Source organism: Brugia malayi, assembly GCF_000002995.4.
Source record: "Brugia malayi strain FR3 genome assembly, contig: Bm_v4_ChrX_scaffold_001, whole genome shotgun sequence".
NCBI classification, from domain to species: Eukaryota; Metazoa; Nematoda; class Chromadorea; order Rhabditida; family Onchocercidae; genus Brugia; species Brugia malayi.
In genome coordinates this window covers 11,269,266-11,292,811 of record NW_025062479.1, presented here as the reverse complement: position 1 = coordinate 11,292,811, position 23,546 = coordinate 11,269,266, and the positions used below count along the sequence as shown (strand labels likewise).

The 23,546-nt window shown below is 28.4% G+C and overlaps 3 protein-coding genes across 3 annotated transcripts; 1 reads left to right on the top strand and 2 right to left on the bottom strand.

Annotated features, from left to right (window-relative positions):
* Window positions 1–6,542: 6,542 nt before the first annotated feature.
* Window positions 6,543–9,657, bottom strand: Bm10489 (Uncharacterized protein; the record flags this gene model as incomplete). Its single annotated transcript, XM_043074473.1, has 7 exons — window positions 6,543–7,030; window positions 7,568–7,784; window positions 7,938–8,077; window positions 8,187–8,355; window positions 8,536–8,637; window positions 9,168–9,362; window positions 9,547–9,657. 7 exons carry the CDS (start codon window positions 9,655–9,657, stop codon window positions 6,543–6,545), a joined length of 1,422 nt encoding a protein of 473 aa, XP_042930407.1.
* Window positions 9,658–12,665: 3,008 nt separating this feature from the next.
* Window positions 12,666–15,543, top strand: Bma-sir-2.4.1 (transcriptional regulator, Sir2 family protein; the record flags this gene model as incomplete). Its single annotated transcript, XM_001893225.1, has 8 exons — window positions 12,666–12,692; window positions 13,150–13,254; window positions 13,483–13,556; window positions 13,763–14,005; window positions 14,330–14,546; window positions 14,648–14,775; window positions 14,868–15,046; window positions 15,143–15,543. The coding sequence occupies 8 exons, from the start codon at window positions 12,666–12,668 to the stop codon at window positions 15,541–15,543; spliced, it is 1,374 nt and encodes a 457-aa protein (XP_001893260.1).
* A 2,636-nt stretch (window positions 15,544–18,179) lies between these two features.
* On the bottom strand, window positions 18,180–18,607 carry Bm17976 (Uncharacterized protein; the record flags this gene model as incomplete). The annotated part of the gene is made up of 2 exons (XM_043074472.1): window positions 18,180–18,221; window positions 18,452–18,607. The coding sequence occupies 2 exons, from the start codon at window positions 18,605–18,607 to the stop codon at window positions 18,180–18,182; spliced, it is 198 nt and encodes a 65-aa protein (XP_042930406.1).
* Between the last annotated feature and the right edge of the window lie 4,939 nt (window positions 18,608–23,546).

Genomic DNA, 23,546 nt, shown 5'->3' with positions numbered 1-23,546 from the left:
TATCGCCACCCATCCATCCATCCAACCCCCCCAACTTAAACTCGTTATCAGAGGGAAAGCAAGGAGAGGGGGAGAGGGGAGGGGGCACACAAAACGAGGGGAGGAGGAAAACTGTGCCCAACCCACCCTCCTTACAAATGCACACACACACATACAGACACACACACACGGATACGGACATGGACACGCAATACACGTACCTCGCTATCACCCTTTCGTGCACTTCTCAAAAGGTCGGTCACAACTCAACCAAACGGTCACCATTTCTCCCAAAGCAGTTAAAACTATATGTCTTTCCAATCTCAGCCGTACTGTCCATCATCGGAGCATGACGTCTTTCTACCCCCTCTCCTCTCCTCCCGTAAGCTTCTTTTCCCTCCCTCTACTTCTCTTCTACTATTCCATCTTCCCTCTCTTTCATCATTTATTGGCAGCTCCCTCCTCCTCTTTTTTTTTGCTAGCCTTTGAAGCTATTTAACTTACACCAAAAATGAAACAAAAGAAGAAGGAAAACAAGAAAACGAAAGAGAGAAAATAATGAATGCATGGCAGTGACATATACGAAAAAAAAAAGAGATGAAGAAACATGCCAGAAGTCTCATTTGTGATGATCACATAATGATCACATCATCATCCCTCATCGTTCCTTAGGAAGGAATTCATCAATTTTCATTTATTCCTCTCTTCACCTCTTCTCTTTCATTCTCTTTCCTCCATTACCGTAATCCTCGGTCAGAGTTTTCGCATTTTATACAAAAGAAAAAAAAAACACACCTCGTTTCATCTCACTTTTTTTTTTCTCACACACAATCCCCTTTCTTTCTATTATTACTTTTATTGTTATTTAGTTTATATTATTATTACTACTATTATTATCATTACCATTGCTATTTTAAATAATTAATTAACTATCATTATTATTATTATTTATTATATAATTGTTTATTATTATTTCCGCTATTATTATCATTACAATAATTACAATAATAATTATTACTATCATTATTAACTATAAACACTTTTTTCCTTTTCCCCAACCTTTACAAAAAAAGTGAAACTATCAACTTATAATTAAAGTCATAAATTAATCATTTCCCAATTATCATTACTATTACTGTTACTATTATTACTGTCAATATTTAAACTATACAATTAAAAGTTAAAAAGATGAAGAAAGAAGAGGGAAAGAATGAAAGAGAACATTCGATATGCAAATGTACCATCCATATGGCTACCACCAACACTGTCATCACCTCATTCTTCCTGCTTCCTATCGCAACCATAGTTTTGCTGCTGATAACACCCTATCATCGGCTCTATTCATGTATGTTATAGCTATGTGGTATGTGTATGTCTGTATATGCGTGTCTACTACTACTACTATTATTATTATTACTACAATACTAATTCTTAACGAGCATTACTTATAATTAGTAAAGGAAGCGTAATCCGCGGTAAAGATGTCAATAATTTATCTATACTATCAACTGAGAGATATGCAATTATAGCCTAAATCAACAATGGTATCTCAAATGATATGATAGATCGCATCGCATTACTTACCTTTTCTTTCCAATCAATTCTTCATTCGTTCATCATTTTTCCCCTTCTCCTCCTCCTCTTTTCTTACAATTATTATTATTTTTTTTTTGTATTTTACATTACACCTGCATAATTTGCATTATTATTATTATTATTATTATTATTGTTAATACTAATTATTATTAATGACCAATTAATTATTAATACACAAACACAAATATTTAAAAGTTATAAAGATTTTATTGGGTTAAAATAAGTTGTAAATTATATACACATATATGTATATAATTAGCAATATTATTATTTTATAATACATAAAAAGTTTGTTAGTATAAAAAATGGTTTTACTTTATATTTGTTATAATTACATTTTTTAAGCTTATATAGGAATGGTCAAAATTGTTTGTTTAAAATGTTTGTTTATTCAATGATAATGTAATAAAATTGACCGTAATAGCCATTCAAACTTGAAATAATTTTTTCCTCTTTTTTTTTCTCTTACTATTATTTTCTTTTAACTAAATTTACAACTATCTGAACGATAATTTAATCATTTAGCTAAATTAGTCGAAGCACATCCAATATTATGTAATCTAAAGTGTATTATAATTTACAAATCTATTTTTCTTCCTAAATTCCTTTTAATGGTTATTAATTAATAATCACTAGTAGTAATAGTTATACATACAGTAACAAAAATAATATGATGATAATGACAATGATAATAGTAATAATAATAAATAGTAGTAATACAAGTTACATACACGCAAATATACCGAAATTTTTAATTAAAGATTTTTATGTCTGGAAAATACTTTCAAATCAATCTATTTGTTCCAAAAAATTTAAGATTTTTGATAAGCCAAAAATTGATAATTCCATTTTTTTATTTGCAAAAATTTGACTTTTCCATTTACAAATTTGATATTACATTTACAATTAAATGAATAAATTATATCTAACATACACACACATCCATAAAACTGTGAATTCTTATTTTTTGATTTTTGCTTGTTTATATAATCAGTTTTTTTTTCTTTTTTTAAATTTATTTTTTGTTATCCTTACTCCCACAGTTTCTCATTTACAAAAAAATATTCATTCCTTTTTCATCATTTTTCAAATAATATATCGTACTGAAATGGCTGAAAATTTGCATCAAAATACGAATGTTAATTGGCATTTGAACATTTCATATGCTATCATTTCAATAATATTTGAATATTTTCAAAAACTTTTACAAACTTACATAAAGATTAGGAGAGAGAGAGAAAGTAAATTGTAATCAAAAAATAAAACAAAAAAATTCGCTTTTTTAAAATAAAAAAATAAAAACAAATAGTAAATAGAAAAATTAAAAAAAAAAAAAAAAACAAAAAAATATCGAAAGCATAATTTATTTTGTTTACAAAATGGTAAAAATTATATGGGAAAAAGAATGAAAAAGGATAAATAGTAATCACTAAGCAAATAGATTTGGATATGAAAATGGTATTATTAGACTGCAAAGCATATATTTATTCTGAACAAAAAAATAGAAAAAAAAATGAAGCTATTGTGTAACATACATATGTCTATTTGAAGATTTAATTAGTTTAAATTTTAAATTGAATCAAGTAATGAATTTTTATAAGTCATAAATATTGTATCTATTTATAAGTACCACTTCTCAATTTTCCAATTCAGTTTATGTTTTATTTTTTCTCCACAGCAATAAAATATCTTCATTTAACAATTTATCAAAAAATCTAGCACTAAAAGAAATTACCAAAAAAAAATTTTTTTTCATCCATCATTAAAATTGGCTAAAATAAAACATTTTTAATTGGAAATGTTTGAAATAAATTTCATTACGAATTAATAATTATTAAATTTAGTAATAATAATGAATGATAAAGGTTATATCTGTAGCACATAATTGTTAAAAATTGGAATTTTATAATCAATAACATAATTGGTTTCTTCTTCCTTCATCCATTAAATTTCAGATAAAAAATTTCCACTTTATATTTAAAAGATAAATGACAAATTGATTGTAATTGACAATTCTTAGCAATAATTCAATCAGTTAAAAGGATGACAAGCATGTATAATTGATGATGACATAAAAGAGCAAAAAAAAAAAAAAACATTAGCAGCTTCTTCCAGTATTTCATTTATCATTTTATTGAAGGAAAAAAAATGATGAAAATTATTACTTAATTTAAATTCGAGGTTCAAATTCTACATTGAAAAAAAGTTCTAATAAAAATTTTCATTTAGTTTTTATTTTTTTATGCAATATTATACTATTCACATATTTTGTTAAACAACAAAAAGGGAAAAAACATGAAATTATTACTATCATACATAATGATTGAAATATTCATATAAATATTATAAGTATTAAATTCCAAATTACAGTACATATGTATCTACTTTCGACTACAGTAACTCTCAACAGAGGATAAGTTATTCATTTTAATTGTTCGTTTCGGCAACAATTTCCTCAATAATTTTAGCCGTATTTACCAATACATGCATACATACATATACATACATACATACATACACATGCGCATACGCAAAACCAAACATACATACATGCACGCACACATACTTAAGCATATTTATTGTTGTATATTTGTTTTAACAGATAATCTTCATGGAATTTAAATAATTGCAAAATTCTAAGGAATATTGTTATATTAAAATCAAAATGAAAACTTCTCTCTTTTTAAGAAAAAATAAAATCATTTCACCAAAATATTTTAATCTTAAAAATAGCACTAAAAAAACAAATGATTTTTTTTTTTCAAAAAACAAAGAAAAGAAACATGAAATGAAAATGAAAATAGCAATAGAAATGAAAGACAATGTACAATATTTTCATTTATTTTATAAAGAAATGAAAATGGAATTTCTCATTTTGAAAATAAATAAATTTTTACGTATTGAAGTGAAAGGTGAAACAATTTGTTGTTAAATGTGTATGTAATTACTATCATTCTTGTCGATTGTCTTTTATCATTAATCAATCTTTCGCCACAATTTTCAAAAATTTCCCATTTTCGTAAAAAGAAAAAAAGAAAGAATAGAGAAAAGAGAAAAAGAGAGAGAGAAGGAAAGAGGAAGAGAATGCAAGGAAAGAAAAGAAATAACAAAAACAACAATTAAGCCTATAAAATATTTTCGAACTTATTTTTTATTAATATTTAAGTGGTATATTGATAAAAACGAAAATAGATATGCTTGTTTTCTCTTCTTTTTAAATTAAAATCTTGATAACTTAATGATGTTAGTGGTATACTGTTACACTATTCAAGTGTATTAACAATTTACAAGTCTGAGGATAGTATTACAGATAATGATAATAGTGATAATGATTACAATGATAATCAAAACTCCACTTCTAGATTGCTTCTTTAATTTGTATTGTAATATAGTTCTATTTCATTTAAGTGGATTTTCTTCGATTCTTATCATTAATAACGGTAAAGGTATTACACGATAAGTCATGAATGAAAAAAAAGGAAATCGGAAAATGATAATATCGTCGCACTACCGCCATAGAGGGATTTTGAATATTTGAAACAAAACGACCAAATGAGAATTTAAGATATGATTGAAAAATGATCCCAACCTGAGTTGTTGCTGGACATTTGTTCATTAAATCTTATCAAATATTTCATTTCTTAAAACAGAACTTTATTCCATACATAATACATATTGGAACGTATTTTCTTTATTTCATTGTTATCAGCATTAATAGTTGATAAATTTTAATTGACTGAACATAGCATCACTCATTCACATAGCCAATTTTTGATCACATATCTCTTCAGTAATATTTTAACATTTATAAATTTACCCATTTGTTTAGCTGTATACAACCGTTTGGCATCAACAATTTACACTAATACCACTCTGCAAAATTTTAACCTCTTATCATCATTTAAAGCGATATTAATCAAGTGTTCCTTTTCATATTTTGGACGAAATCTACAAGAATTTTCGGATAGAAAACTGTCAACAGTATGTTCATCTGATTTAAACAAACCTATAAATATACTCATAGCCAAAGTGATACCATTTTTGATGCAGTTCAGAAATATGTTCCATCTCATGCAGTAAACAAATACATTTAAAACGCGTTGGAGCAATTTTAACTTTGATGCTAAAACTTTTTTGGAACGAATAGGAGAGAATGATGAACAATCAATAGCAATTATAACATGGATGACATGGTCGGGCCACGCGAAACGAATTTCTTGTATCGGCAGGCATGAATGTACATGCACACATATGTACATGCATACATACACATGCACACGGACAAGCAGACCTACCACATATAAATCACTATGACCAACTGTATTAGAATATTATTCAAGATAAACGGTGAGCGAAATCCACGGCAGTCGTTGGAGAGTGATCCCAAAAAGGTCTCACTGGAAATGAATTTCGGAAAAAAAATATATTGAAAGATGAGCTCCGGATGGTTACATGAAAGGAAGGTGAAAAAAATCTAGCGAGAGAATTATTTCAAGCTTTTTTGTTTTCGCAAATGGATATTTAGAAAGATATTTCATTCCAAGACTCATCAAAAGTTCAGGAGAACTTTACCAAGAGATGCTTCCACATGAAATTGCAATAAAGATGTGATTCCTGAGGGGAATTTGCTAGGCTAAAATCGAAGAAACTTCACTAGGGAAAAAAAACACAAACTTTTACAATTGCAATTCACAGTATTGAAAAGAAAGAATTTAGAGATGAATAACATAAAGATACTTAAAATAATAAACATACATATTGAAAGAGCCGCGCTCCAAAGAGAAAACAATGGCGAGGTGAAAACGAATCAAAAATTTGGTTAGATCAAAAAACAAAGAAGAAAAAATCTGTGGGAGAAAAACTTTTTAAAGATCAAAATAAAGCGTTAACGGCGCCATTGAATTCATATTTTCCTCATAATACGACTTCAAATGAAAAATGATCATATCGTTGCCATATAGCTATATTCAGAATGCATCTGAAGCAAAATTGAATCCTAACTGGCGGCGTAATGGCAGCGATGGTCCATTATATCCACATCCACCAAGGCTTCCTCCGCCATTACCACTACCTTTCAAATCGCCATTCATCCGATTATTGTTACCACTACTGGCATTTCGAAAACCACGCGACATAAAGTTGGAAGCACCACCTCGACCACCTAAATTACCGAAACCTTTACCGCCGTTGCGAGGTGCACCACGAGAGTTTCGTGGACCATCGAAGTTATCACCACGTTCCTGACGTCGAATGCCAACACCACCACTGCGACCACGTTCATTATCTTGACCTTTTCTGAAATCGCCTCCTTTTGCATCGCCACTTCCTTTAGCGACACGCATCTGACGATGTTGATCATCACGAGCTTCAAATCCATTAATTTGTTCTCTGTCATTAATAAAACTATCTTGAGCTCCATCCGCACGCCGCTTCGATGACACCTCTGCTTTCGCTTCTGAAAATAAGAACTGTTACCGTTGTCTTAAGGAGTCCAATATCAAAATATAAAATCGGATAAAGGAATCTGAGTTGATTGGAAACATTACTAATTTGCTTAAGTATCTCTATTCACATAAAATAATTAAGGCCTAACATTCTCGAGACCATACTATTAAGCATTAAACGTTAAGTAGAAATTGTGTGAATATAGATTATATCACGAAACAAACTAATTCATCCTTCAAAATAATACTAAAAACTAGTTACCCATGCTTTTGTTTACTAATTCTCCTATGAGTCATTGATCCAAAGATTAAAAGCCACTGCCCCTCCATTCAAGCAAACACACTCTTTTCGTCTATGGAAAACTATTATGAAATCATTTATCTTCCCTCATATTTATACAGCTTCATCATAGAGCTAAAGTAAATCAGAGAACAAAAAGAAAAACTTTTTCTTTTCATCTAATAACAATCGTTTAAAACGAAAAAAAGTGGGGAGATTTCCTATAAAAATCTAAGAAACATTCAAAAAATTAATGAGCAAATCTAACCTGTACGCCACACATCACTGTGATTAGGACCACTGGTAGTATTTGTAGGATCTTCTGGAACAGCCGTAACTGGAAAAGGAATTGGTGGTGGTGGGTCACGCACAAGCGCTTTTGGATCAATTCCATTCTCAAAACCAAACTCCGTATCCCCTGCTTGATTTATATCGCCTTCTGCATAGTTCTCCACTGACCCATTAGAAACATGTACAAAAACCACCTAAGAAAATTAGTAGTTCCAAATAAAATTAGTTCTCCTCAAATAAAAAAGTCTGCAAAGTATCAAACCATTGAATTATATACAATGCTCAACTATATTACTGGTAATATGATACCTTGTCCTACAACAACGATTTTAGATTACAGGTTTTACCTTTGGATCTTTCTTCGGTTGAACAACTCCAGATTCTACGGTAGACTCGTCAGACTTAACATATTCATCTTCCACTTTAGCATCATGACGCATATGTTCGGAATTTGCAATTTTCTCTAATAGTTCCCTAATTTGAATTCCTAAAAATACAAATAATAAAGAGACGTGACTGGAGATCAGTTCCACACGCAGGTAACAACATGGATCAAAATCCTCCTTTCACATTTAGGGCAGTAATGAAGAAATTACCTGAGAAATCATTCACAACTTTTTCTTTGCTCCCTACAAGAATCCTATATGCTAACATTGAGCTAGTAGCGCATTTCTTCTTGAAATCCATAAAGCTATCGGATTCACCGCATTTCAAACCGAACGGTTCAGACAAATCCTCAAGCAGTTTGTACTCCTGCTCGGTAATCTGAAAATAAAGCATTGGTGGAATGAGAATTTATTGAATGAAAATTTGCATATCGTCGTCACATTTCAAAGCACCATGACATGTAGTGGGATTAAAAAATACTATTGCCTGCATCTAGTAGAATTCTGAGACTATTTAAGTAGATGAAAGCACAAGAAATATGGAAGTATTCAAATTTACTTCTTCATTATCCATCCCACTTAAGATTTCTTTGATTTCCACTTTGCTGAAACGCTCGATAACATTTTGAAAGTAGATGAAGTCCTCCAAACGTTTCTGCTCCTGTTCAGTAAACTGAAGATTTGCAGAAAAAAAAAAGCATAAAACATATTATTCCCAACTTACTTTTAAAGTTCCAAACCAGAAAATTGAATTACAAACTCCTTTTCGAAACTTCTACTCATACCTTTGGTAGTTTTGCCTTCAAAAACACAAATTTTGAAACGATTAGTAAAATCTCAAGCAGATTCAGTACTATGCTCAAAATCCTAATAAAAACGATCGTATGTCAAATATAGACATACCGCACTCACACAGTCCCAATTTATCTCATAATTATTTGCATTAGAAATTTCGAAAACATTAGTTACCAATTAAGTGATTATCTTTTTTTGCATGCTTACAACCCAACAAAATGGAATATCTAGCCCATGTTCAGATAGTAAGCAATGTTCACTTCCAACGAATTTTGTTTTGTTTTGTAACTGAAACAACATCTGCACCAGACTTTAATCCAAAGGATCTCGTATATAACTCAGACGTGATATCCTAATATAAATCTGCAAAAATTAAAATCATCCGATTCAACTTACATCTTTCTTCATCCCATCATCCCGCTGTTTCACTCCGCGAAGGTATTCCTTTTGTAATGATTGCACGATCCTGCTGATATCTTTCAGGAAATCTAGCTGTGTATCAACTTCTCCAATACAATATCGAGCTTCAATTTGTTGCTCGCTAAGTTTCTTACCGTCTCTCAAATCCGCCTCGTATTGTAACAAACGGCTCTGAAATGTCGCGTAACGGAGATCAGTAGTAAAAATTTTTGAGATGATTGAAATTGAATGTTTCAAAGAAATGAGTCAAGGGGATACGAGATTCCAAAAAAAATGAAAATTTTCATGATGAAAGCAAAATCTTTTCGACTATAAATGTGCACAATTTCAACACTCAATTACTGATAGTATATACCTTACGCTTCTCCAGGTTTCGACGTCGTTTGTCAAATGCAAACTGAACACCGGAATAAGGATTCAACAAGATGTTATCAGCACAGTACTGGCTGCTTTCTGGTCCTTTCATGTCTGGAAGAAAATTTTCTGAAACACCACAGAACAGCGAAACAATCAACAAAGCTGCTTGTCCAGAACGCCTAAAGACCGATGACAATCACGTGTCATCCTCACTGAAATCTCAATCTCGATGTATAGTTTGAATAAAAGTTATTGAAAAATGTTAATTCGGAATGTACGACAAGAGTTGCAAAATTTAACATCATAAATTGATTTGAAGAAAAAGAGAAAGGCGGTAAAAAGTAAAATATTTTTTTCTTTCATTTATTTTTACTCCTCATGGATCCATCATATTCCACTTATCCTGCACTCACATATCTGAATTGGTCTTTGTTTCCAAAACTAAATTTTCTAAGAACTTTTGAATCTAAATCAACAAGAAATCTCTCCTCAGAAGTTAACTGCTTCCTAGTTAGAAACCAATCTTTCTTACCAGCAAAACAATGGCAAAGGTGATCTGCCCCATAAATTAAACTTCGAAGCAGAAAAAAGGAAAAAGGATGCCAAAATACCACTACTTGGTAAGTGTAATTCGGCCGAACGGAAATATACCATATCGCGCCAGGATAAGAAACGACAACCAACTACCTTCATGTTGGATAATGATAATGAGTGTTAAAGGTGGGTGGACGAAAAGGGAAAAGATTTCAGAAGAAATGGAGCATAAATTTGTATAAACATACAAAAGTACAACCCGGAAACCGTAAAACCAGCTTTTCTCTTACCCCTTACCTTCTTTTCCACCTCGCTGCTATATTCAACAAAGGTGGGACACATATACTGAGCAAATTTTCCTGAAATCTGAAAAATTGAAAACGAGAACCAGTTTTATTAACGGATTAAAATCAAAGAAAGGTAGCAAAAGCAATACAAGGATCTTTAATAAAAGGACCAAAATTTATAATTTTGACAAATTGTGCAGTAAAAGAAGAATATGAATGTGAATCGACATGAATAGGCCGCACTTGCTTTTTTTGTCGAAAATTCGAAAAATTATAAGTCAGGAATTCACTGTGGAATCCTGGATTTGTTTGTTGAAGTATTTCATAGAGATTAAGAGATAACTGAAAGTTAAATACCAAAGACGGTAGAATTGATTACTTTCCTAATCTCTTATCAGCAACACAAACAAGCTGAATATTCCAGCCTATTTCCCACAGCTTTTGACCCCAAAACAACTAGCACACCTCAGTAAAGTTATCAAACTATGCCCTACCCTGCCTACACATCACTTCAAAACAGTCCACGCCCAATTGATGATCAGCAACGTCGAATTATGAAACGGCCTCGAAGTGCAACGAAATTGTCCATACATTAAAACATAAATTTAAGCCATGATAAGCTATGAATTTTAAATTAACGGGTTTATACATTTAACTAATTTTATTTCATTTCATATCATAATAATTAATTCTAAGGACCAAAAGTTGAAACAGTTAAATATCAATAAACCATTTTTAAAAGTACCAAAAATTTATCGGATAATATTTAATAAACAGGAATGATGATAAAATCGAAATTTATGCTAATTTTTGCAATGCAAAACATGAATGATAAGTTATGCATTACTATATGATTTTCATTAAAAAATTCATTTCTAAATTAATTTTTAAATATATGCGCAAAATTTGAAATTTCCTTTTCAAAAAAAGAAATTCTAATGAGTACTAATTTATTCTCGAGGTCCATTTTAGAAAACATGAGTACTTGTTCAAATTATGAAATCAAATTTAGTCAACGATAATCCAATCATATTAAAAGTGGCGCTCTACGAGAAAAATTAGCAATGGAAACGGTATCTATGAAGGCGGTAATTTAAGCGGGTTTAATTATAAATATAAAATTTTTATTGGACCAAAAGGAAATTCTTAGGAGCATTAATTTATTTTTGAAATTCATTTCAAAAAGCATGAATATTTATTTTCATCGTAAATATTTAATCGTTTTTTCTCTTCTTTTGAAATTATTTTATTCTTTTTCAGGCAGATTGGAAGAGGGTGGGGAGGGGGAAGGGGAACAAAGAGGTATAAGAAGGTAAAAAGATGAAAAAAAGACCACAAAAGAAGAGAGTCTGAGAAATTTTCATTACTTATTAAACTTCTTGGAAGAAAAAACTTTTTTTTTTTGTGGCAAATATATTTAGGAAAAAAAGGAAATTATTTTTTCCTTAATTTAAACTCTTCAAAAAGGACAAGTAAACAGTTAATTGCTAGTAAAAATTTGTGTTTGTGACGTACGAGTAAATTACTCCATATATCATCATTTCAAAATTTACACGATTTTATCCATGTTTATATAATGTAATATTTCACAGTTTAATTCATTATAAAATAATTTCATCTTTTGCTTTTAATAATTCCAATCTTGTTTTTACTTTTATAAATCATAAATTATGACTACATGTATATAATATCTTTCTGCGTATAAGTATATTATGCTTTCACGCATAAACTACACGTTATTTTATCTATATTCAATACTTAAATTTTTTAATTCACGTCACATCTATAAGTACATCATACGTATAAATTGAATGCATAATACGACAAAAGACACACACAGCTAACCCTTTCTGCAGTAAACAGTCATTTGACAGCAAAAATCAATGCATTGCAACGTGTCTGTGTGTCGTGCATGTATGTGTATGTGCGTATATGTGTGTGTGTATGTATGTGTGTGTAGGTTATGTATGTATGTATACATATGTTCGCGTAGCATCCCAAACGATTGCATACTGAAATAGCAAACTGCACCTGTTCTGTGCTCATTAAGCGGTGGGTTACATGTATTGGTTGTGCGTTGGGTGCACGTGTGCATGTAATTCGTGCAGTTGTTATATTTATTTTATCATGTTGTGGGATTCGCTCAGTGTGACAACAATTCCTGGTTAAGGTTGGTAGTGATTTCTGGATATGCAAACAAACGTGAGAAAAATGAGTGCAGCAGGCACTTTTCTTTCATATTTTCTGAAATTTGCACAGTTTAATTTCAGGTCATGGCAGATTATACACTGGTACTATGAAGAGAGCGGATCGTTTACGTGAGGTTATTTTGTTAAATCTTGTAATTTTTTTTAATCATAATTTTCCACTTTTAAAGCGATAATTATTTTCTCACCTATATCCGTATGATCATTTGCTTTAAACTGAGGGATTGGGTTGTTTAAGACAAGTTTAGTAGAAACCTGAATAATTCTTGTGCAAATTTATAAAGAGGAAGCAAGAATGCATGCTTCTGAGCATTTTTTTTTTTTTCCGAACATTAGTCAGATTCCACTTTTCGCTTATAGGAAGAATTGTCTTGTCATAATTTATTATTTGGTTCCAATCATTTTTTCGTGTTTAAATTCTTAGCTTTAATTTAGCCTAAATGGGCAGGCACAGTGTTCCAGAACTTTTAAAGAGAACGGAAAGACACAAGGACACTAGTACGATAATATACAATCTATTGTTACATCAAAACATCTAATATGTGTTTCTAGTTTTGACATTGTTGAATTAAGGTCGAAGAGGCTGATGATGTGGTTGCTGAGAAATGCAAAATTTTGGCTGATTTATTGAAGAAATCGAAATGCACTGTTGTATATACCGGAGCCGGAATCAGCACGGTATAATTTCGCTTAAAAAAAAAAAAAGATTTAGCAGAGTTTTCTCGTTTTTTGCATAATAGCTTTTTTCTGAGTTACAGAATTGAAAATTATGAAAAGTACGAAGTTAAATAACTTCAAATGATGCAGGTGAATTTTAATAGCTTATGAAGTAGATTTCGGATGGTAGGTTTACTCATGAATTTACTGGAGAAAGAATTTTTGACAAAGTTTCTTACAATATTCCAGGCAGCATCAATACCAGATTATCGTGGTCCTAATGGTGTTTGGACCCTAGCTGAAAGAGGGATCGTATCTTTAAAGTTTGTTTTTAATGTTATTCTTGGCGTTGTAAAATCATTATTTTGTATCTCTACAATATCATCCTCTAATTTGTTGCGTAGATGTAACAAATGGGTTATATAATTTGTTTAGTTTGTCAGATGTCGACTGTGTTTATTAATTGTGTATTATTTTTGTGTCCTTATCACGTTATTAATGTTAAATCTACTTACAATTTAAGTTTTAGATGTGCAAATCCAGTGGAATCAGGGCCAACTGCAAGCCATATGATATTGAAAGAAATGTGTCGGAGTGGATTAGTGCGTCACATATTGTCACAGAATTGCGATGGTCTTCATTTGCGTTCTGGTTTACCACAAAAAATGCTTTCTGAAATTCACGGAAATATGCATATTGAAGTATGCCAGCATTGTGAACCACCACGACAGTACATTCGGCCTTTTGATGTCACCGAAAAAAGTCAATTCAGGTTAGCTTTATTTTTTCTTAAATTTCTTCACAAATTTTTTTGTGTAAACGATATTTTTCTCATAATTGTTCGTTTAAAATTATACTGAACGCTTTATAACATGCCATGAACTACATATTTCTTCTTATACTCTTGCTTTATATTCTTTTTTTTTTTTTTTTTTTTGATGTATTTTTACACTTAAAAACAAACATAAGTTTCTGTAATCCACAGAAGCTTTTATATATGAATTTCTTTAACTAAAGGCAATATGCAACACGAATAAGAAGCTTGTGCAGAATTATTAATTTTGCTGATTGACTGTGAATATTCTCATAACTTTAGACGTCATGGTACTGGTCGGATGTGTGTGGTATGCAACAATGAATTAACGGACACAATTGTACATTTTGGTGAAGCTGGTAAAGTACCATGGCCATTAAACTGGAATGGAATTATTTCCTTAATTGATCGATGTGATCTCATATTATGCATAGGAACAAGTTTAGCTGTCCTTAAGGAATATCATTTTTTGTGGCCGAAATCAAGGAATGGTACACAGGTTCGTTACAGCAATGATATTATTGATTTCTGTTTCTTTGTTTATTTATAATCTTGTCCATGACATTACTAGTTTGTATCTGATAAATTATGCTTTTATAGATAGCTATTGTAAATCTGCAATGGACACCAAAGGATAGGTTATCCTGTTTAAAAATTAATGCAAAGTGCGACGTTGTCATGGAAAAATTGGCAGACCTTCTTGGAATTCCAATTAGTCATTATTGCAGGTAAATGCTTATGAATATATTTTGAACTATTTATTGTGACTGTTGTATATTTGAATTTTTTCGTGTAGTTTTAATATTCCGAAATGTTATAGGAACTGTGATCCGGTACTTAATCCAAAACGGAGTGTACGTATTTGGGAACTAAGAGAACGTTTAACAGATTGTACTTGTCGTAACCGTATATCAGGTTCAAGCGTTCAACAGCAACCTTCAAAGGGTATTCCTGGATGGTGGGCATTTGAGATTCAGAAAGCAATAAAGAGATCCTCATGTTAGTTTCGTCAAGTTTTTCTAGTTATAACTGTTTCAGTCAAAGATAAATCAGGACTTTTTTACTGTGCACATCTGTTTAATGAATTTTTTTTAGCATCTCGTGGAAGCTCTGGAAAGCGTCATTGCTCGAACAGCTCTCATCGTAGTGATTCCTCAGGTGCTACTTGTGATTCAGTTTTGGGAAATTCAGATGATACAAAGAACATCTTAGATAACACACTCTTGTCGACAAAAGAACAAAACAGAGAAACAGTAAGTGAAAAAGAAATATTGCTAAATAGCAGCGAAACAAAGCCAGAAATTTTGACCAACAAAAATTCTAGCGGTTTGTCTGAAAACTCCTCGGAAACATTATGTATGGATGAGAGTGTTGTGGATCCAGCAGTTGCTGAATGTTTATGTGGTATTTTGCTGTCGCTTAAGAAAGAGCCTAAGTCATTATCAGCGTCAAAGGTGCAAAATGTTGTACCTAGTACCATATCCGTCTGCACATAGCTATTTGTCACCACTTATGCATAGGAGTTTGCTTCTGTAACTATTTTGTTAATGGTATTTAAAATTTTTGGACTATAAGAAATTCTTTTTTCCTGTGTTTGTAAAGCAATGTTATATGTTATCCTTTATGTAATCGTTATGATGTTTCATTGGAAAAAATGATTAGTGCGATCTATTTCGCTTATCAGTGTTTTGTCTGTTTGATAATTTATTTCTAAAAATTTCTGTGGATATTTCCTTTTGTACTTATAAATGTAACGACATTAATAAGCTTTAGGTTATTTCAGGATAATTGAAAAAATTGTACTTTTGAAATACCTAAGAATTCTACCATCAAAAGAGATTAAAGTATACAGGGTAACTATTCATAGATATGCTTTGTATGAATGAAAAAAATATGGAGCCGGGTTTATTAGCGAAGTTTAAAGCACAGTTTTTTTTTTTTTTTTTTTTTTTTAATATATCATCATCTTTTACTTTCCCATGAACTGAATCGAAATATCTTGATTGTTTTCCTTTCTCTTACATTTGTTTTGCAATAGATGTTATCCGTAATTATTTTCTGCATGTGTCGTTTGATTTCCATCTGTATTTATTTTCATTCCCTATTATTGTTTCTACTTTTGTCCAGTGTACCGTTTATACATACAGTTGGTATTTTTTTTTTTTTTTTTTGAATTAATTATAAAGTTTTTTTTTCTTTTATTGGATTTTTCCCAAAAGTACAGTGCATTAATTATCGATTTAAACTAAAATTTGACAAATGATGTCTAATGTAATTGTATTTAACAGTAAGAGCATTTCTAAACTTTAGTTATTCAAACATTGCACACTTGCTTTCAACAAAATGCTTTGTATTTTCTTGACCATGTGCTAATGTTCAGTTAATTAATGAATCAAATAGATAAGGATTAGAGAGTTGAAAACATAAAATTTAGTCCTATTTTATTGAAATTATTCATGGAATATCCAAGTTTTGAAATTGAATTATTGATGATATTCAACTAATCTCAATTGTATTCGGTGAAGCATTCTTTTCTAATACTGTTTAAAAGCATAGAATGGCATCAACCTTATCAGAGTAATTTTGCTTTTATACCGTTAATGTATCTCCATTTCCCCATTGCAAGAAATTTGGTCAAGATTAAAATCAACTTGTGATAATATTAACAAACCTGAAAAGGTTAAACTAATTGATAGTTTGAAGGGTGAAATTAATAATTTTGCTAAACAAGAATGTAGCAAATCATATCTTTTATCCATCATTTATTTGAAACCTTAATAATGTCATTTGTTGAATCTTTTAAAATTTCACTGAAATATAAATGATTTTTGTGAAAAATCTGTAAAATTGAAAATTGAAGAAAAAAGTGATGGATTCATCGTGATTGTAATTCATTTCTTTTTTTTTTTGCATGCGTAATTGCATTAAGCATAAGAAGCTTTTAAATTTCAATTAGCACAAAATGATTTAGTTTATTTAACAATTCATTAATTTTTATTCTTTCCATCTTGTCTCTCTCTCTGCTCCTGCCTGTTCATCTCCCTCTCTCTCATTGAAATAGAGAGCGGGGAGAGAGGGAAATGGCATATGTAAATGGTGTTTTTGGAAGATGAAATTTCTGAATTATTGCTTTGTCAATGATAACATCATATTGAATTATCACAATCAACAAATTAAAATATGCTATCACCGTCAATGGAAGTAAGTAATTTTAAAACGGCGACGTATATGCAAGAAGTTATTAGCTTGCAGGGATTTTTACATTTAATATCAGTAGGATGAGAAAGATCAAAAACGGAAATGGAAGTTTAATTGTCAAATGTGTGCATCGAATGACTAATGAAATGTTCAAATTCAAATAATCATAACTAACATAAAACAAGCATCTCCAAAAAAAAAAGGCAGAAAGTAGTTTTACATAATGAACAGATAAATGAATTAATGAAATTTAATCATAAAGTTTGAGAATTTTAAAGTTCTTAGTCCAACTTTTTTTCTAGCTTTCAAATTAAATAGAATTAAGTTTAAAAGTACAAGAAGAGTTTTTATTCAATCCCTTTTTCCACCCATCATTTTTTTAAACGTAAAATAAACTGGAAAACAAACCATAAACAATTTCCAATTTATCATTGGTGCTGCTCCCAAACTACGGATGTTATTATTGATAACCGCGGTAAAATTTTGAGGAAAAAGTAGAAAAGCGGCGATAAATGATGAAAATTTTGAAACGAATTATTTATTTATTTATTTGGTTTTTCAAAAAAAAAGAACAGTAGTTAAAAAATAAATAAAGTTAAATTTCGTAAACACCACTTTTTTTTAAAAAAAGGAGAAAAAACAGAAAGCAAAAAGCAACGAAAGTTAAATTAAGAAAAAAGGTAGAGGTAGTATAAATTAAAATGCTCCAAATATTTATTAAATTTAAAACAATCCAACTTAAAAATTAATTTCGCAAACAATTTTTTGTACTATGTAAGCATTAAAATTTAGCATCAAAATTTTACGGTTTATTGGAATGGAAAATTTTTTTGCTTTGCATCTTCTCATATACCCTAAATGTTAAATCCATAATAAAAAAAAAAAAAATATTAACTAAAAATACCATCGTAAATTCAACTCATACATGTGCTTTTCACTTTCCTATTGGTGCAGTATTACTGCGAACATATTGATCCTTTAAATTATCAAAAATAATTTGAATTAAAAAAATAATTATTGGAATTTTGAAAAAAATCAAAGAATGTCAGAAACCAAAGAAAAAACATCGTTATATATATATATATATAAAAAAAAAAAAAAAGATCAAATTAATAATCTATATATAATCTATATTGTAAACTTTTTGCGGATACTATAATCATTGCTGAAAAAATAAAACTTTCTCATTCCATTACCATAATTTACCTCAAATCGTTCTTCTAATGTTGTTGCACGCAAAAAATTGTCATCATTATTTCTTGTCATCGCTGTAATTTTGCTTCGTTGCCATTCTCTTAGTTCTCGAGTTAGTAGCATTTTCCTAGAATGTGTTCGAGAAGTTGTGTTATGCACATTTCTCATATGACGTGGATTTTGCAATATTGATTTATTACGTTTTTCTATGCTAAATCAATTTTTTTATTTAATAACAATAATAACGATAATGATAGTAATAATGATGATTTATTACAATAAAATATCATAATAAACATAATAATTTAGAATTTTTGTAAAATTTCAAATGCTAATTTTTCAAATTTCCAAAAAAAAAAAGAAAAACATTACAATATATAATTACTGAAATATTTTCAGATATTTTTATCTGATTGTTTAATATTAATTATGATAAAATGATAAGTTAACAGTTACTAACATTACAAATATGATAATACGTAGAATAATAAAGATCACAGAAATGCCAAGAAAGCAACAAAGTACAATAGTCCAAATACGATATTTTGATGAGACAAGATTTTGCTAGATTTATCAAAAATTTGATATTATTAAACAATTCAAAGAATATTTAAAAGAAAAAACTCTTTAAAAAAAATTTTAAGAAAATAGAAAATAAGCAAGCATTTTATAAATTAATTTTTAAGCTAATAAATACTGATAAAAAAACTGAATTTGTATTACTTCAATTAATCTATAAAATCAAATTTTTTTGATTCTTTCACTTTTTCATAATTTATATTAAGTAATTTATTGTGAAACTAAAAATGGATAAAAATTAGAAATAAAAATTGATGAATTAATTAAAAATTTAGCTAACATAAATAATTCTATCAGTAATTGGTGTATTACATTTCGTTTGATTTATTGCTAAACCATATGGGCATGATATGCAATCTAATATCTAAAATATTATGAAATTAAGTTTGAGAAAAATTTTTTTTTTAATGTTATTAGCTGGTTGGTAATTTAATTTAGAAAAATTGATGCAAATAATAAAAGGGAATTAGAAATAAAATATGAAAGCTAAATTTAATAATAATAATAATTGATAAAAGATTCGTCAAAAAATTAAAATCTTTTTTGATAAAAATCATTATGATAAAAAGAGATCATTTGCACATCTACAGATATAATGCATTTCTGTAATAATATGGAAATTACTGAATGATGCTGGTGTACATTTTAAATCACAATTTAAACCATATTTACCACCAATGCATTGAATACTGCATATAAGTTGCAACCTAAAATTTTGCGCTAATATTATAATTTTAAAATTGAAAGGAAATCTAAAATTTATGTACTTATTAAATTTTTCCGATTTATTTGATATATTATTAAAATTCATGATTTATTCCACATCGTTTTTTCTTTGTTTTATTTAGTATAAATCATAATTTGTTCAACATATATAACAGTATGTACATACACGTATATACAATATATATACGTGTATGTATGCTTTCGCTCTGAAATTTTGTTTTCATCCTGACAACTCTCTTTTTTTTACAAATATTTTTTTTTTTCTTGATCCCAATCAATTTACCAATTTGTTGCAAATAATTAGCGTAAATTTTTTATTGCAGAAAACTAATAAAAAATGATATATTCTTTCATTAAAAAAAGGTAACAATAATAGATGAGCTTTTTTTGAAAAAATACAAAAAGAAAAAAAAAAGGAAAAAAAAAAACACAAAAATAAATAAATAAAACAGAAACAAACGTTGTCCCTAAAATTCGACTAAAAATTGCTTTTTGTATAAGATTTGGCGTAGTACCATAAAATGTTGATTGACAATTATCTAATGAAATAGCAAATGTATCAATGAAAATTAAATGATTAAAATATTCCAAATTTCCTTGATTGATTACAACACCAAAATGATGAGCAGTTATATCAATAATATTTTGAAATTATTTTCAATTTTTTTCTTTTTTCTTCTTCCTTTTATAATTTTAAAATTTAATGAAGATTATACAATTAAAAATTTTATGTTTATGTACAAATGTTATAAATTTTAAAGCATTTGTTCATTTTAATCTACTTCTAAAATTTATTGCTTATAAATTGTGTAAAGACAAAAAACAACAAATAAAAACAAAACTAATAAATAAATTTTAGTAATTTTTATTTTTAATCAGAAATAAAACCTTACTGGCTTAACTGTCATATTTATAATGTTATTATTTGTTCAAATACCAGAATTAATGGATGATTTTGACACCATTACAAATGGACTTCCAATTATTTGTGTTGATTAACTGCAAGAAAAACAAAAATAAAATGGAACAGTGGTCACATTTTACAATTAATGTTGTCATAATTTAATTAATTAATTAATATTATTATCATCATTATTATCACTGTTATTATTATTATAATTAAAAATATTAATTTCTCAAAGTAACAATTGCGTGTTTTTGAATTTAAAAATTAAAAAAAAAATGAGAGGTCAAAAATTTTTTTCAAGTATTGTGTGTTTTTACAAATAAATTATAAGTAACTAATGTTACAACCAAAATTGTGTCAATGCTACAAGCAAATACAGCATTTTATTTTAAAGTAATAGCAAGTAATGATAAAAGAATGGATGGATTATGTTTTGAATTGTCATCGCATCTTTAAATTCTAAGCGTCAATATATTAATGCGAGATGATTCAAGCCTTTCTTTTTTTTTTTCTCCCGTTATGTTATATACCCAAACTCATCGATATGGAAAAAAAATGTGTAATATAAATGGTTATAAGCATGAAAATAGTATTTCAATTGTTTATTAATAATTTTAATTTTTATCTATTATAAATTTTTTATATTTGAAAAAAAAAAAAAAAAAAAAAAAAAAAAACAAAGGTTAAAAAAAGGAAAGAAAAAAGTAAATAAACGAACTTTGATGCTGATGTAATGATTGTAAATAAGAAGAAGCATGTTATAGAACCCTCTTGAAGATATGGACATTGTATACCTGATGGACAAGCACAGGTATAACCTTTGGTAACGCAAGATTAGGATTACTGTATTGTTGCAGTTGAATTGTTACCAATGCACCAGTAGTACCATTAAGCTAAAAATTTGTAAAATTAATTAGGAAATGAAATGCTTTTAAATAAATTAACAAATTTCTACAAATTATCATTTTAGTTAATAGATTGATTAGAAAATTTTCAATTATAGCATAATTATTTGTTCATTATGATATTTTTTTAAAAATAGATTCAAAATAGTTTGGTCCCAAACTATTTTGAATCAATAAAATTTGTTGACTGATTACAAAGGAAAAAAATTTATATATGTAAAACAATGCAAAACAGTATAATTTTATAACAAAATAAAATTCAAAAACTTTCTAAAATAAAGTTTACCATCAAGTAACTGTTAATCTACCTGTATAACAACAATCGAAGGTATCTTCTATGAAAGTTGATGATAATATTGATTAAATTTACAAACAATGAGAAAAGACAAATTAATTTTTCCTTTTAAAAGAAGACGATATGATCAATTTTATTACGTAAAAAGGAAAATGAAGCAAAAATTTTCATGTGTTTAGATAACAGTTTTTGCATTAATTTTTGTATTGAAAACTCCAATCAAAAATTGTAATTAAATAAGTCTATAATATTAGAATTTTTAACATCATATTAAAATGTTTAAAAAAATGAAAAAAAAAATTTAAGCGTGGTTCATATAAATTAAACTATTAAATTTGTATCATTTTAAAATGACAACAAAAAAAAGAGAAAATAATTGTGTAATTAAAGTTCCAGAAAATTTCTAATCTTATAGTAATACAAAAAGACTGAAATGTTGTGGTAATATAAGAAAATAAAAATTTTCAACTACTTACATTCTTTAATGGAATGTTTTTAAAAATTGCGCCGGGATTATTTGGTAATTTTAGATTGATTTTTTTCAAATCTTGTTCTAAATAAGGTGTTGTTGATATTGAAAATTTTTTTGTATTCCTTGTTGTAAATGATCAAATCTAAATTTATGTGATGAAAGAAAGAAAAAATAAGCAAAGAAAAAAGAAAACAATTATTAATAATTATAATTCAAACAAATTCATTACATTTGATTGCTTTTTGTATATTTATATTATTATGAAAGTAATAATTACAATGAATTTAATTTTAAACTTCATAATTATTATAGCTTTATTAATAAATGTATTACAAATAATAATTATTAATGAATAAAAACTTAATTAATAAAAATAAACATAAAAAAAAAAAAATAAACCTTTGATAAAATTGTTGAAATGTACGATTGAATAATTGTTCATTGATAGCGACAACAATAAATAATGAAAAGAATATTTGTGCAATGAAAATATATCGTATGGAATAATTTAATTCAAAATGTTTATTGAAGGAAATCATGGACATAAACACATATACATACCAAACATATGCATAAGCACTAGCACATATATACGCTTCTTCTTAGCTCTGTAAAATGCAAACAATAAGCAATCATGAAATATGAAATGCTTAATGGACAACAGCGCCAAATAAATTGGATGCTAATATAGTAATGTTATCACAAATATGAATAAATATTGATTAACTACAGAAAAAATCTAACATTGAAGATTGTTATCTTAACGGAAAAGACGACGAATGATACTAACTCTTCGTATTTAAGTTTTCTGTGTTTTCACATCTTACTTTTGTCGCCAATATCACTATCATCTAATTCGGTTATCACTATCATATCATAACTACCAACTATCATCACCATTATCGTCATCATCATCATTATATGCGTAACATAGTAATTGCAAACAAATTTGATGTACAGATAAAATTGTTTATCAGTAATCATTACTTATCATACACGTACATATGCAAACAGCATAGGCATACCGCAAGTATTATAATATATATATTGATATATTTAGTTAAAAATATTTTTAAAATTCAGCAAAATTAAGGAATGTTTAAGACATTATGGAAGCATTTAGTGTTACTATGAAACATTTTATCAGTTATCATATGTTTATCATATTTCATTTTTTTTCCATTCGATTTATTTTATTCCAAAAAAAAAAAAAAAAAAAAAAA